Source organism: Papio anubis, chromosome 15 (genome assembly GCF_008728515.1).
Source record: "Papio anubis isolate 15944 chromosome 15, Panubis1.0, whole genome shotgun sequence".
Classification (NCBI taxonomy): domain Eukaryota; kingdom Metazoa; phylum Chordata; class Mammalia; order Primates; family Cercopithecidae; genus Papio; species Papio anubis.
In genome coordinates this window covers 74,102,645-74,118,878 of record NC_044990.1, presented here as the reverse complement: position 1 = coordinate 74,118,878, position 16,234 = coordinate 74,102,645, and the positions used below count along the sequence as shown (strand labels likewise).

Genomic DNA, 16,234 nt, shown 5'->3' with positions numbered 1-16,234 from the left:
TGGAGTAGAGCTGGTCTGGCTGAGGTCACCTAGAGAGAGAAGAGAAGGCGGTGAGGCCAGCCCCAAGGTCTTCCCAATGCTAGGAGCTCAGAAAGAGCATCAGCAGAGAGTGAGGAATAGTCTCTATCAAAGCTGGAGGGAAACCTGGGGAGTGTGTTGCCATGGAAACCAAGGGAAAAATATTTCACAGAGGAGGCAGCGGTCAGTCCTATCGAGTGCTCCTGAGGTGCAGAGTAAGATGAAGACTGACAATGGACTGCTGTTGTCAAGACGGTTGTCGGTGACCCTGGCACAGCAGCTTCAGTAGACAGGTGGGGACAAAAGTCTGATTCCCCTGAGCTGAACTGAGAATTATGAGGGAGTGGTCCTACTGTATCCAGACATTGGTTTCAATAACACTTACTGGGAAGGAAAGCAGAGACATGAGGCTTCATCTGGACAGAAATGTGAGACCCAGGAAAAATTTTTATTTCATTTGATGTGGGAGATACTAAGATGAGTTTGGGCGTGTACCACCGACAACATAGATGGTACGAAAAATGAAGACGCAAGAGAGGGGAGGGGACTCTGGGGCTTACCAAGGAGCCAGGTTTTCTACCGCTGAAGTATTCTCAAAAGCAAAGAATGTAAGGGCTCTTTCTCCATGGGCAGATCAAAGCTTCCTGCGGATTGCCACAGTAACCCACAGAAATTCTTATTTTGATCTGTTTTTTGTTTTTGTTTTTAGATGTAATCTCCCCCTGTTGCCCAGGCTGGGGTGCAGTGGTGCCGTCTTGGTTCACTGCAACTTCTTCCTCTTGGGTTCAAGTGACTTTCTTGCCTCAGCCTCCCAAGTAGCTGGGACTACAGGCACCCACCACCACGCCTGGCTAGCTTTTGTATTTTTTCTTTTTCTTAGTAGAGATGGGGTTTTGTTATGTTGCCCAGGCTGGTCTTGAACTCCTGGCCTCAAGTAATCCATCCCCCTTGGCCTACCAAAGGGCTGGGATTACAGCGTGAGCCACCGTGCCCGACCTCATTCTGATCTTAAATGTTCTCAGTATCTAGACATCGGTACTTGGCTTATACACTCAATACCCGCCTTTCCCTCCATTGTGGGCCAGGCTATTTCCATTCCTGCCCATTTCAGTTAAATAGATTACTTAGGAAATAGCTAAGCTTTGTAGAAACAAAAATAACAGCATAATACTCTCATTAATAAGTCCTGAATCACTGATAAAATTTAGCAATATTTTGGAAAGATGAAATATTTTAATTTACCATTCTTCAGTGTGAAACTGACCTTCTTTCTCTTCTGTTTCAGTATCTTATTCTAACTCATACTCGTTTCAGAGAGGGTTTCAGACTCTGAAACGAGTATTATTTCTTCAGGTCATCTTTGAGATTCTGACTTTCTACTTTGGTTTCCATACCTTTCATGTCTACACTCACAGACACATGTACATCCATTCAGTCATGTGTACATCTGCATGTAAGTACATGTACATAAGTATTCTTCCTTTCACTTGTTGCTTCCTTTTACAACTTTTCAGTACCTCACTTCTACCCCCAGTTGATAGGCTATGGCCCAAGTTTGCATTTTGAATGTCCCTCTAGTCCTCTGCTTGTATTAGCACTGATGGGGTCCTCAGGAGAGTTCAGCGGGCACCTTAAGGATGGTGACCACGGAGATTTCAGTATGGTGGTGCCTGCAGAGGAAGCTGTTGCTTGCCTTCTGTGATTGAGACAGGCACCTCTAAGAAAAGCCCAGAGTGCCACTGGGTCAAAGCACCCTGTATTATTCCTTGTTACCATTATTGCTCCCTGAACAGGGCTCTCATGTGTCTCTGTAGGATAATCCAACCTCAACACAGTGGCTGAAAGAATCTGCTAAAAAATAATTCAGTGCCCCAAAATACACTGGGCTCCAAATAAACTCTAAAGAGCAAAAATGGGCTCATGTGGCATGAAACAAATAATCTTATCCCAAGTAAGAGAACGGTTTCCTTTGTGTTATCAACAGGACTGTACCCCATAAGTGTCCAGGTACATTTGGTAAGAGATGGTGTTTTAACACGATTTTCTGTTGCAACAGAGTATCAGAAAAATGCACAGATTGAGAAGCTCCGGAGTGAGATCGTCGTATTGAAGGAAGAGCTACAGCTCACCAGGTCTGAGCTAGAGGCTGCACACCATGCCAGTGCGGTCAGATTCTCCAAGGTACCGGCAGAATTCTGTGGTATTTTAATTACAACTAACTGTATGTAATTCAATTATGCCATGGACTCTCATAAACAGAGGACACTTAAGAGTTTGTAGCACTTGACAAGATGATTGCATTTTTTATTGCCATAGGAGTATCTTACTACAAAGCACATCACTGGGAATATATTTCTCTATTTTTCAAAAGCCTTTTAGAAAATTGAGGTGGAATTCATATAACACACAATTAACTTTCTACAATTTTGCTTAAAACAGAAGTCTGACACTTCTCATATCTCGCTGGGCTAAAGTCAAGGTGTCAGGAGGACCATGTGCCTTGGTAGAAGCTGTAGAACAGAATATTTCTTGCTTATTTGGTTGCTGGCAGAGTTCAGTTCCTGGCAGGTGTAGGCCAGAGGTCTACACTTTCTTCCAGGCTGCCCACTGAGGGAGGGCTGCTCTTAATTTCCTTGTGAGGCTACCCATACTCCTGGGCTCCTGACCCTCTTCCTCCATACTCAAGGCCACCAACAGAGGATTGAGTCTTCCTCATGTTCCGATCTGTTGCCTTTTCTCTTTTTTCTCATCTGTGTTACCCATGTGTCAGGCCGTTTGGTGCTTGGAATTACTTGTTCAGAGATACTTGGGTTGATGAAGGGCCCAAGAGGAAAGAGGCCCATGATTCATTGAGTTCTGACTTCTGTGGGTCACTGTGGGTACACCGTGGGTACCACGCATGCCATTATTGATCCAACAGAGGGTTGACCTTGATGTACCTAATGGAGAGAGTAAGGCCATCAAAGAGCGTTTATTTCCTTGTCACTGTTGGAGTGACAGTGTGCTCAGTTCTTCCTTGTTTCCCCCATGGGGACAGGAAGCCTGTGACAGGAAGTGTGACTTTCTAGGGAAAACAGCAGTCATTTCACAGAATCATTGACAGAGCCCTCTGTCTTCCACATAGGCTCACTCTTTTTAAACTGTAATATACCTATAATGTAAAATTTATCATTTTAACTATTTTTTAAGTGTACAGTTCAGTAGTGTTGAGTGTATTCACATTGTTACGGCCAATCTCCAGAACTGTTTTATATTGAAAAACTGAAACTACCCATTAAACAACAGTGCTCCCCTCCCACCTCCTTCCAGCTACTTTCCCTCTCTGTGATTTTGCCTGCTCTAGATACCTCATATGAATAGAAGTGTAGAGTATTTGTCTTTTTGTCATCATGGGCTTATTTTACTGATAATATCCTCAAGGTTTATCTATGTTGCAGTGTGTGTCAGCATTTCCTTCCTTTTTCAGGCTGAATAATAGTTGATGGTATATGTCTGTATACCACATTTTGCTTATTCGTTCATCTGTTGTTGGACACTTGGGTTGCTTCCACTTCTTATCTATTATGACTGATGCTGCTATGAACAAGGGTGTACCAACATCTCTTTTAGGCAATCATTTTACAGTGTACAATCCAGTAGCATTTAGTGTATTCACAATATTGTGCAACCACCATTTCTCTAGTTTCAAAACTCTCAACACCCCAGAAAAATAACCCATACCCATTAAATAATCACTCGTACTACCCTCATCCCCTGGTAACCACGAATCTTTTTATGTCTATGAATTTTCCTATTCGGTATATATCTTTTTAAAAAATCTGTAGACCAGGTATAGTGGCTCACAACTGTAATCCCAGTATTTTGGGAGGCCAAGACGGGAGGATTGCTCGAGTCCAGGAGTTCAAGATCAGTCTGTGCAACATGGTGAGACCCTGTCTCTACAAAAAATTAAAAAATTAGTTGAGTATGGTGGCATGTGCTTGTGGTCCCAGCTACTCAGGAGGCTGAGGAGGGAGGAAGATGGCTTGAGTCCAAGAAGTCAAGGCTGCAGTGAGCTGTGTTCACACCACTGCACCCCATTTGGCTACAGAATGAGACCTTATCTGAAAAAAAAAAAAGTAATATGTGACCTTTTGTGTCTGGCTTTTTTCAGTTAGCATAATGTTTTAAGGTTCATCTAAGTTGTAACATGTATCAGTACTTTTTGTCTTGCTGACTAGTATTCCATTGTATGTATGTATGTATACGTAATTTGTTTATCCAGTCATCCATTGGTGGACATTTGGTTCATTTTCACCTTTTGGCTCCAATGAATAATGCTACTATAAACATTCATGTGGCAGTTTCTATGTGGGCATATGTTTTCATTTTTCTTGATTATATACTTAGGAGTGGAATTGCTGAGTCATATGGTAGTTTTATGTCTAACTTTCTCAGGAACCACCAAACTGTCTTCCATAGTAGCTGTACCATTTTACATTTTCACCAGTAATGTTCATATTTCTCCACATCCTCATTAATACTTGTTATACTTTTCTGTTTTCTTAATTAAAGCCATCCTATTGGGTGGGTGGGAAGTGGTATCTCATCAGGTTTTGATTTGTATTTCCTTAACAACCATTATATTGAACATCTCTTCATGCTTATTGTCCATTTGTATATATTTTATTTGGAGAAATGTCTATTCAAGTCCTTTGCCCATTTGTTTAAATTGAATTGTTTGCCTTTTTTGTTGAGCTGTATGAGTTCTTTATATACTCTAATAGTTTCATCACTTTAGCTCTTATATTTGGGTCATTGATCCATTTTGAGTTAATTTTTGCATACAGATTGAGAGAGGGGCCCAACTTTATACTTTTGCATGTGATTTGTCCAGTTGTCTCAGTGCCAATTATTCAGGAGACTATTCTTTTTTCATTGAATGTTCTTAACACCCTTGTTGAAAATCAGTTGACCCTAGATGTTTGGGTTTATCTCTGGATTCTCAATTCCATTCCACTAGTCTATATATCTGTCTTGATGCCAATATCACACAACTTTGATTACTGTAGCTTTGTAGTAGACTTTGAGATTGATAAGTGTGCATCTTCCAACTTTGTTTTTCTTTTTCAATATTGTTTTGGTTATTTGTGGCCTCTTACAGTTTCATGTGAAATTGAGGATTGGCTTTTCCATTTCTGCAAATAAGGTTATTGAAATGGGATTACACTGAATCTCTTGATTGCTTAGGAGAGTATTGCCATTTTAACCATATTGAATCTACCTATCCATGAACATGGGATGTCTTTCCATTTATTTAGGTGTTCTTCAGTTTTTACAACAAACTTTTACAATTTTCAGTGTGCAAGTCTTTCACTTTTTAGGTTACATTTATTTCTAGGTATTTTATTCTTTGGGATGCTATTATAAATGGAATTGTTTTCTTAATTTCTTTCTTGGATTGTTCATTGCTGGTATGTAGAAATATAACTGCTTTTTGCATGTCGACCTTGTACTCTGCAACTTTGCTGAATTTGTTTATTACTTTAGTAGTTTCTTGTGTATTCTATTTTCTTTAAATAGCTGGTAGAATTCACCAGTAAAACCATCTGGTCCTGGACGTTTCCTTTTTAGGAGGTTGTTGATTACTAACTCTATCTGTTTATTTATTGAAAGTCTATTGAAATTTCCTTTGTCTTGGGTCAGTCTGGTAATTTATGTAGGAATTTGTCCATTTCACCTAGATTATGCAATTTATTGGTGTACAACTGTTCATTATATTCTCTTACAATCCTTTTAATTTCTCTAAGATTGGTAGTCATGTCCTCACTTTCATTTCTTAGTCAAGGTAGCTAAAAATTTGTCAGTTTTGTTGATCTTTGCAAAGAACCAAATTTTGGCTTCATCTATTCTCTGTATTACTTTCCTGTTCTTTGCTTTATCTTTGCTCTAATTTTCATAATTTTTTTCTTTCTGTTGCCTTTGAGTTTGGTTTGCTCATCTTTTTCTAGCTAGGTTATTTATTTAATATTTTTCTTCTTCTTCTATATTTGTTTTTTGGAGATAGAATCTCTCTCTGTTGCCCAGGCTGGAGTACAGTGGCACAATCACAGCTCAATGCAGCCTTGACCTCCCCATTCCAAGTGGTCCTCCTACCTCAGCCTCCTAAGTAGCTGGGGTTACAGGCACATACCACCATACCTGGCTAATTTTTTTTTTTTAAATTTTTGGTAGAGATGAGGTCTCACAATGTTTCCCAGGATGGTCTCAAACTCTTGAGATCAAGTGATCCTCCCACCATGGCCTCCCAAAGTGTTGGGAATACGGGCGTAGTCATCACACCTGGCCCTTTCTTCTTTTTAAATGTAGGCTCTTACAGCTATAAATTTCTTTCTGAGCACTGATTTGGCTGCATCTCATGAATTTTGGTATGTTATGTTTTCATTTTCATTAACCTCACAGTATCTTCCAATTTCCCTAGTGAGTTTTTCTTTAACCCATTGGTTGTTTAAGAGCGTGTTGTTTAATTTCCACGTATTTGCTAATTTTCCAGTTCCCTTCTGTTACTGATTTCTGGCTTCTATTGTGATCAGAGAAGATTCTTTACATGATTTTGATCTTTTTAAATCTGAGAAACACTTTATGGACTAAAAAAAGGTCTTCCTGGTGAATATTCCATGTGCACTGAAGAAGAATGCATATTCTGCTGTCGTTGGGTACAGAGTTCTATATATGTGTGTTGGGGCTAGTTGGCATATAGTGTTGTTCAAGTTCTCAATTTAGATTTGAAAAATCCTGAAGGTCATTGAGAAATCAAGTGCTAACCTTGAATCTAGCTCCTATAAATCTGAATTTGTATTTTCTGGTGGTGGGATGGAGTTATGCTACCCAAATTGTTATGGTGTCAAGAAATGTTCTTTTATTGCTCAATATATGTTTTCTTTAAAGTATATTTACATTTTATAGATTATGGTATGACTTTTATACAAGTTCACAGAACACAAAAAGCTGGAGGCCTCGGGCCTCTCTGTTGTTATTTTAAGGGATGTAAGGACAAGAGGATTCTGTGTGCTGCCTTTAGTTTAGAAAAATCTTTGTGCACAGACCTGCCATGATAGGAAATGTTATTACAAGCCCAACTGAAATAAGCAATACTAGCTAACATTTTTGAAGTGATGCTATGAACTTTTATTTTAAATATTGCTTATTTTCTTCAGACCAGAACTTTTAAAGCTGTGTATTAAAATAATTTCAGGAATATGAAATGCAAAAAACAAAAGAGGAAGACTTTTTGAAGTTATTTGATAAGTGGAAAGAAGAAGAAAAGGAGAAACTAGTTGATGAAATGGAAAAAGTCAAGGAAATGTTTATGAAGGAATTTAAAGAATTAACTTCAAAGAATTCAGCATTAGAATATGTAAGTATTAAACCTAGAAGTTCTTATGGTATTGATTGCCTTGAGAGGTGGTGTTAGGATGGCATTAAGGCCAGGGGATCCAGCAGTTACTTTACGGTACCCTGGTGCAGACATTCTTCTCCCCAAGAGTCTTGAGGGAGGCATAGAGGCGACAGAGTGAGTCAGAGGTGTTTTGCTGAGAATGGGAGCTTTGGCCTTAAACTCCAGTGCAGAACACTCGTGGTGAGATATAGAAGACCCTCTTCTATGAAGGTCCCTCTTCTTATCTGGTTAGGTTAGCCTTGAACTGTAAACTTCTCCCTGAGTTTTGGAACTTTCCACTGTCCAGTGGGAATGGAAGAAAGCAGACCCAGAAAGAGTAAGAACCCTTGCCAGGCCCCCTCCTCAACCCAGGCCCGGGTAGGATCTCTAAAGCAAGCAAGTTATGGCTAAATGAGCCCCTCTCCCTTATGGGAACAGCCCTGGTCCATACAGCCCTGGCCTCATGGGTAGATGATACCTGAGCTGCTTCTTTAGAAAGAAGCAGCCAATCCATCAGTGTCCTCCTGCTAAGAATTCTAAGCTCCCTGGTTAGATTTGACGTGACTCTTCTTTGGGGAAAAGGTAGAAAGGAAGGGAGCTGAGCAAAGGTCCTTGAGCTCCCTCTAGGGGCCAACAAGTTTTATAAACAAAAATAGAGAGATTTTTGGAATTCACCTGAGGGCTTTCCTAAAACTCTTTAAACTCTAGCATGAGGTTTGGTGAACCATGGCCCATGAACCAAGTCCAGCATACCACCTGATTTTGAATGGCCTGTGACATAAGAATAGTTTTTACATTTTTGCTTTTTATTTTTTTCGAGACAGAGTCTGTCACCCAGTCTGGAGGGTAGCGGCACAATCTTGGCTCACTGCAACCTCTGCCTCCTGGGTTCAAGTGAGTCTTGTGCCTCAGCCTCCCGAGTAGCTGGGGTTACAGGCACATGCCACCACACCCAGCTAATTTTTGTATTTTTGGTAGAGACGATTTCACCATGTTGGCCAGGATGGTCTCAAACTCCTGGCCTCAAGTGATCCTCCCACTTGGGCCTCCCAAAGTGCTGGGATTACATGTGTGAGCCACTGTGCCCAGCCAGTTTTTACGTTTTTAAAATGTTGGAAAAAAAGAAGACTATTTTGTGACACAGGAAAATTTCATTAAAGTTCACATTTCAGTGTCATGAGTGAAGTTTTATTGAAACACAGCCATGTTTGGTAATTTACGTGCTGTCGGTGGCATTTTTGTGCAGGAGCGGTATAGTTGAATGTTTTGTCTGAGACCTCGTGTTATGAATCTACATGATTTATAACTGTTGCTATTGAGCTTGGCTACCTGGCTGAGGTAGTGTTTGTCAGGTTTGTCCACCAAAGAATTTTCTCTTTTTTCCTCCTTTCCCTGCTGTCCTTTCTGAAATGAAGTCACTATGAGCAGCCTACACTGAGGAGAGGAGAAGTGCGCTCCCCTATCCTTTTGTTTTTGAAGTTAACATGTTACCTTCTGTGGTTTTCTGAGGGTTTTTGCCATGAGTAACATTAGGAACAACATCAAAAGAAAAGGGTAAAATTAAAACGTTATGTCCCTAATGGATTTACTGATGTGGTCCCTGGACAGTGTTGGCCTCTCACTAAACTAGCTTAAGAACCAGGTGCATTCAGTTCTTCTGTTTCTGGTGCCTATTAAGTGCCCATAAAAAATTTTAAGCCCCAGCTGGGCCTGATGGCTCACACCTGTAATCCCAGCACCTTGGGAGGCTGAGGTAGGCAGATTGTTGTGTAAGCCCAGGAGTTTGAGACCAGCCTGGGCAACATGGCAAAACCCTGTCTCTACAAAAAAATACAAAAATTAGCCAGGTGTGATGGTGCACGCCTGTAGTCCCAGCTACCTGAGGTGGGGGGGTGCTGAGGTGGAAGGATTGCTTGAACCCAGGGGTTGAGGCTGCAGTGAGCCATGATCATATCACTGCACTCTAGCCTGGGCAACAGAATGAGACCCTGTCTCAAAAAAAAAAAAAAAAAAAAAAAAAAAAAAAAAAAGACTCATTTAAGATTAGAAAGTTAGATTTTCCTTCCCCTTTTTTCACCCTGTACATATTCTGATAGGAAGACCAGCAAGCAGTAGAAACAAACCAGTAAAACCACAGGGAAGCAGAAGTGGGAAAGGCTTCCAAGAGCATCCAGGAGCATCCAAGAGGGCAGTCAGATTTAAAACACAGCTATGTGCTCCCTGATTTTATTCTCCGTTTCAGTCTTATAAAAGTCTAACTGTAGTACTGAGCTTGAATTTTATCTTATAGCAACTGTCAGAAATCCAGAAGTCCAATATGCAGATCAAGTCCAACATAGGCACATTAAAAGATGCACACGAGTTTAAAGAAGACCGTTCTCCATATCCCCAGGATTTCCATAATGTCATGCAGCTTCTTGATAGTCAGGTACGTGCAAGTGGGTGACAGCTGCAGTGGATGCCTTTCTTTTTCTTAGCGAAGTAATTTACAGTGAGTGTCATCTGCAGAAAAAGTGTGTGTCTTTTTCAGTAACCATGAAAGTGACTAGCTCTTATTTTTCTCCTGCAACATGCCTAAGTCATAAGAGGTGTTTGTTACACGCTTGCTGTTGGCAAATAGCATACACAACAGTTCGCAAAACTGTTTTGTTTCTTCTCTCCATAAAATCAATTTGAATTGGTTAGTATAACCTAGCTATTCATTTTTCATCTTTCAGATGTAGCTTTCAATTTCAAAAGGCGTAGAAGGGCATATTGAAGCACCAGATTTAGTTTTAGAGTTTAAATATACTGCTAATTGTATTTTTAGTAGAAATGGGGTTTCACCATATTGGCCAGGCTGGTTTCCTGACCTCAGGTGATCCACCCACCTTGGCTTAATTAGCTGGACGTGGTTGCAGATGCCTGTAATCCCAGCTACTTGGAGGGCTGAGGCAGGAGAATTGCTTGAACCCAGGAGTCAGAGGTTGCAGTGAGCTGAGATCACAGCATTGCACTCCAGCCTGGGCAACAAGAGTGACACTCAGTCTCAAACAAAATATATATATATATATATATGTGTGTGTGTGTGTATATATATGTGTGTATGTATATATACACGTGTGTGTATATGTGTATGTATATATATACGTGTGTGTGTATATATATACACACGCACACACATACACGTGTATATATACATACACACGTATATATACACACACATATATATGTATACACACACACATACACACACACAGCTAACTGGCCAAGATCTCTTACATTTATGAGACAATCACTTTTATTTGGAAGTGAACTTCTGTAATCAGCACAATCTTCATCATGGCTATTTTGGTCACAGCGGTTTAGGGGAACAATTTTTTTTAAACTAGGAAGAAAATAGAGATGAGAGCTTATGAATTCAGGATTTTTTTTAAAAGCCTGGGTCATTCTAAAAAAGGTAAGTGGACTTTGGAAATAGGGATCACTGCTTCTTGCTTCAGTGCTCACGTCTTTCCTCCCCTACCCAAATCTACGTGCTCCACTGCAGTCAGGCTGACCATGTCCCTGTCCTGTCTGAAGTCCTTCAGTGACCCTTATTCTGGACTTCCCACCAGCTTGCAGGGTCCTTTGGGTTCTGGTCCCTGGGACATCTTTCTCTGTTCTTTGCTTTCCTGGCACTCCAGCGGCCCAGCAGCCCATGCCTCTGAGAACATGGCCTTCTGTCTTCTTCCTCAGTTCTGGCTGCCTTCCTGCCTGTCCTGCAGCTCCCAGTTTTCGGGACCTGTCTTTTACTCATTCTTTAGTATTCAGCCAGGGGGGCAGGTACCACTTTCAGAAAGTTCTCCTGAGCCTCTAGGCTATAGCATTTCTGTAGTCCCTAAGTGGGACCTGATCACATACACATTGTATGTGGATTCTCCATGGCTGTGTCTACTCACCTCCCAGGCAGAGCAGGGCCTGTCTCTTCATCTTCTTTTAGCCTGCCAGTGGCCATCCAGCGAGGTGCCTGGTATATGGTAGGAAACCAGGAGCTGTGTCCTGAACCGAACTGTTGACATCTGCTTCCAGCAGGCTGGAAACTACAGCTGGTCACTCATGAACTGAAGGACATGGTTCTAAAATCCTAAGGTCCCACCTAAATTTCTTCTATTTCTGTCCTGTGAGTTGTGTTGTCAGTTCAGAACCCATGGCCTCAGAAACCTTGGTGTTTCCTTTTGGCCTCTTAGGTTGGCAAACTAGCACCTACTTTTGTAAATAAAGTGTTACTGGCTATGTCCCAGTAACATTTTATGAGTGCTAGTTCATTTACATCTTATCCATGGCTGTTGTCCCAATACAGTTGTGGGATGACACAGCTGTATTGTTGTGTTGTGACCAAGTTGTTTGGCCCCCAGAGCCTATGATATTTACTATTAGCTCCTTACTCAAAAATTTTTGCTGACCCCTGCCTTATGGTATAAGATTAAAACCAGATGCAAATGTATTTAAGCATTTTTGACTGTGTATATTCTAAAAAATACCAGCTGTATTAGCCTGTTCTCACACTGCTACAAAGAACCACCTAAGACTGGGTAATTTATAAAGAAAAGAGGTTTAATTGACTCACAGTTCCATAGGCTGTACAGGAGGCATGGCTGGGGAGGCCTTAGGAAACTTACAATCATGGCAGAAGGACAAAGGGGAAGCAAGCATGTCTTAAGATGGTGGAGCCAGGAGAGAGAGAGCGAAGAGGGAAGTGCTACACACTTTTAAACAACCAGATCTTGTGAGAACTCACTATCATGAGAACAGCAAGGGGGACATCCACCCCCATGATTCAATCATCTCCCACCAGGCCCTTCCTCCAACACATGAGATTTGAGTGGGGACAGAGAGCCAAACTATTTCACTAGCTAAAATTTTACCAGATAGATAGTTGGGTTTCATAGGTATTCACTAAAAAGGAAGCTTCCATATTGCATAGATCTCATTGTTACAGTTGTACATAAATTATTCTTTTATTTTGTAGGAAAGCAAATGGACAGCTCGAGTTCAAGCTATTCATCAAGAACACAAGAAAGAGAAGGATCGGGTAAGGTTAAGAAACCAATGGCTTAAAGTGGGCCATGTTTTAAAGGAATATTTGCTTTTCTTTTTCATAAACATAATATTTGTCCACTTAATAACATTTGGGGAGAAATGTGTAGCAAAATTAAAATTACCTATAATTCTAACACGAACAATAACCACTGCTACTACTTTCTTATAATTTGTTTCAGTTTTCTTTTATGCATTTCTGTAAGTGTAGAACCTCATATATACATAGCTTTACAACATTTGAATTATGTTTTATAGGTTTGTACACTTTTCACTTTATATATCATAGACCTTTCCTAAGTTTTAAAGTATTCTTCAAAATCATGACTTTTAATGATGTCATGATGATCTTATTGGATGTATCATAAGTTACGTAATCATTTCTTCATTGTCAAATACATATTTCTGATTTTTTTGCATCACAGAACTGCAATGTAAGTAATTTTTTTAAAAGGCAAGAACTGTTTACATTAAAATCACTTTAATGAAAACAAGCTTTTAATTATGACACTGATTCTCTTTCACCTGAGTACATCAGAAATTTAAGTGTTAAAATGTGTTTACACTAGTGCAAAACATCTAAAGTAGGTGTATTTGAGAAGATCTTAAAATAGGAAAACTTCTGTTTATTTTTTCACTTGAAATTATATTTTGTACCTTAGTATTTCTTGTAGATCTTTTCTGAATGGAAAAAATGTTTCCTCTTTTGCACATTTTCTAATATTACCTTTCTTAGTAGAATATTAAACAACAAAAGATCATATAATATATATGTGTATAATTGCTAGGATGAAGTGTGTTCAGATGATCAAAAAATTTATCAGCTTATATTTCTCCAAAGTGGAACAAATACTGAGGAAGATGGGGGTAAAAAAGAAACTGTGAACAGTACTAGAGCCAAACTAAAGCAAAGCAAACAAAAACTAAAAATATTTCACAAAACATCTGCAGTTCTTGAGGAACTTCGATGGGAAAGTTAGACATTAATCTACCTTTAAGATTGTATCATTTCCAGAAAATGAAATAGGAACCACTATTTTTCCTCTATTCCATTTATAATATCATTTCATCATGCAAATTTATAGTGATAATACACAGACATAAAACCAATATACATATCTATATACATACACATATACAGTATATTGAAAATTGTATCACTGATGTGGCAGTTCAATTTAGGAGATATTTACTGAGCATCTGCTATGTACTACACTTTATAAGGCTAAAAAGAGGTGTGGAACAATGCCTGCCCTCAGACTGCTTACAGTACAAAAGGAGAGTAGGAGTGAGGCTACAGATATGGGAATCAGGATGGGATAAATACAGAGTACCCTAGGGACTGAACGGAGAGAGTTTCTTGAAGTGGGGTTAGGGCTGTGTGTGGATCATGCCCATGTTTACTTCTTCAGCCTAAACAACTCTTCTGAGTTCCAGATTAGGTAGCCAGCTTGTACTCGACATCTCCATGGGCTTCTCAAGTGCAACATGCCTAAGATGAAGTTCTTGGGTTTGTTCCCCAGACGTGGCAAATGTCACCCTCGTTCCTCCAGATGCTCATCTTGATTCCACCTTTCTCTCTCAATCCCCGAGTCCAGGCTGTCTGCAGGGCTCGCTCTGTGGAACCAGTTCTTCTGTTTCCTGTTGCCTCTAGCACTAACTAAGCCTCCATTTCTGAATGGGCCCCAGGGTGGGTCTTCTCAATTCCAGCCTTCCCCTTCCTTAGTTTGCTCTCCACAGAGCCAGAAAAATACCCTGGCTGCTGGCCACCATTCTAGCCTCAGCCTGACCACCCTCCCCGCTCCCGGAACCTCCTCTTTCCAGCTACGATTCTAATTCTAATTCTGCTAACTTCTAGAACATTCTGGCCTTTTCCTTTTTTATACCTGGTTGTCATTGTTGGGAAGTCCTTCCGCTTTCTCTTCACATGGCTACCTCCTTGCCCTCGGTATGAGTTTTCTATTCTGTGTAGCAAATGACCACCAATTGAGTGGGTGAAAATGGCATGTATTTCTCTTCTCAATGTATAGGAGTCCAGGCAGGGCTTGGCTGGGCTCAGGGACTCACAGGCTGCATTGAGAGTGTCAGCTGGGCTGTGTTGCTGTCTGGGGTTCCTTGTGGTTATTTGAAGGGCTGAGACTATTAGGTCCCAGAGGCTACTCCTTCTCCATAGCAGTACACAGCATGACGACTTCAAGGCCAGTGAGAGTGTGTCTCTCTTGCTTACATTCTCCCCCTTCAGGAAGGGCCTGGGACTTCTTACTTTTTGTGTGTTTTTTTTCTTTTTGGTGGGACAGAGTCTCACTCTATTGCCCAGGCTGGAGTGCAGTGATGCCATTCTGGCTCACTGTAACCTCCGCTTCCCGGGTTCAAGTGATTCTCCTGCCTCAGCCTCCTGAATAGCTGGGATTACGCGCCACCATGCCGAGCTAATTTTTGTATTTTTAGTAGAGACAGGGTTTCATCTTGTTGGCTTGGCTGGTCTCGAGCTCCTGACCTCAGGTGATCCACCTGCCTTGGCCTCCCAAAGTATAGGGATTACAGGCGTGAGCCACCATGCCCGGCCTGGAACTTCTTTTAGGGGGCTCACCTGAATAAGACAGGCCAACACAGGATAATCTTCGTTTTCATAACCTCAAAGTCTGCAGATTTGGGACTGCAATTGCATCTCCAAAGTCCCTTCACCTTTGCCATATTCTGTGGTTGAGAAGCACAATGTTCTCTTCAGACCAAGGGACAGCATCACACAGGGGTGTACACCAGGAGTGCAACCTTGAGAGCCCCCTGAGAACCCTGCCTACCCCACTGCCTCTGGCCTCTGGGCCCTGGTCACCTGATGTCACTCTATCCAAGTAGGTAGTCCCTTTTTTTATTATTCCCATCACATCTCAAGCAGAGCTCTGAGCACTATTTTAAATAGTTTACTTGCTTATTTGTTTCCTTGTTTGTTATCTGTCTCTCCAATCATATCCTTGGCCCTCTGAGTAAAGGGCTCTATCTGTTTCGCTCTCCATTGTCTTCCCAGCATCCACTCATGTGCCTGAAATGTGGTTGGCACTCGCTACACACTTGCAGAATGAAAGTGGAAGGTAGCTAGACGTCTAGCCAGGGCATCATTCAGCCTTGTTTTCATAGTTGGAGAAAGGCTGATTGTAGGGTTCAGAAGAGCAGGGTTACCAGAGTTGTCTGGAAGTCTAAGCACCATCTTCTGTAGGGAGGACACCAGTCCAGGTTTCCACCCTGCACCTAGGGAGCTGCCCCCGTGGCAATGACTGTGTAGTTAGGACGATGGCGTTCACCTCCCAGCATATTTTATCTATGGCAGCTAAGATGCAGGATCCCAGGAGCAGTGGACGGTAGTTTCTCCACACCACAAGTGGCTCCACTGTGCAAGGAGTGTTCTCCTTTGTCCCCCTGCGTTACACGGAAGCAAAAGTGGCCCGTTCTTACTGTTCATGTCCTGGCGTCCTGGCGCTGACTCATACTGGCTCTCAACTGTGCACATTTCTCCTCATCAGGGTGTTTTGTTTTGTTTTGTTTTGAAAGCTGATTAACCAGCATACCATTGGTTTCATGGGAACATTTAGAAATAAATGGATATTTGTATTTGCCATATACTTAATCCTTCTAAGAGTTCTATGAGGTAGGTGCTGTCACCCATTTTACAGGTGAGGAAACGGGCTTAGACAGATGCTGTCTTGCCCACAGTCGCTGGTATTTGAATGCAGGCCCTGTATACTC

General features: G+C 41.2%; 1 protein-coding gene across 6 annotated transcripts in view; it reads left to right on the top strand.

Annotated features, from left to right (window-relative positions):
* The window catches only part of DZIP1 (DAZ interacting zinc finger protein 1), a 63,275-nt gene that overhangs the window by 12,381 nt on the left and 34,660 nt on the right, over positions 1-16,234 (top strand). For all 6 annotated transcript variants that reach the window (XM_031655603.1, XM_017951363.2, XM_017951362.3 and 3 more), the window contains 4 exons: positions 2,075-2,199; positions 7,253-7,414; positions 9,726-9,863; positions 12,426-12,488. In XM_031655603.1, coding sequence (XP_031511463.1) covers positions 2,075-2,199; positions 7,253-7,414; positions 9,726-9,863; positions 12,426-12,488 — 488 coding nt within the window. The remainder of the gene's footprint in view (positions 1-2,074; positions 2,200-7,252; positions 7,415-9,725; positions 9,864-12,425; positions 12,489-16,234) is intronic.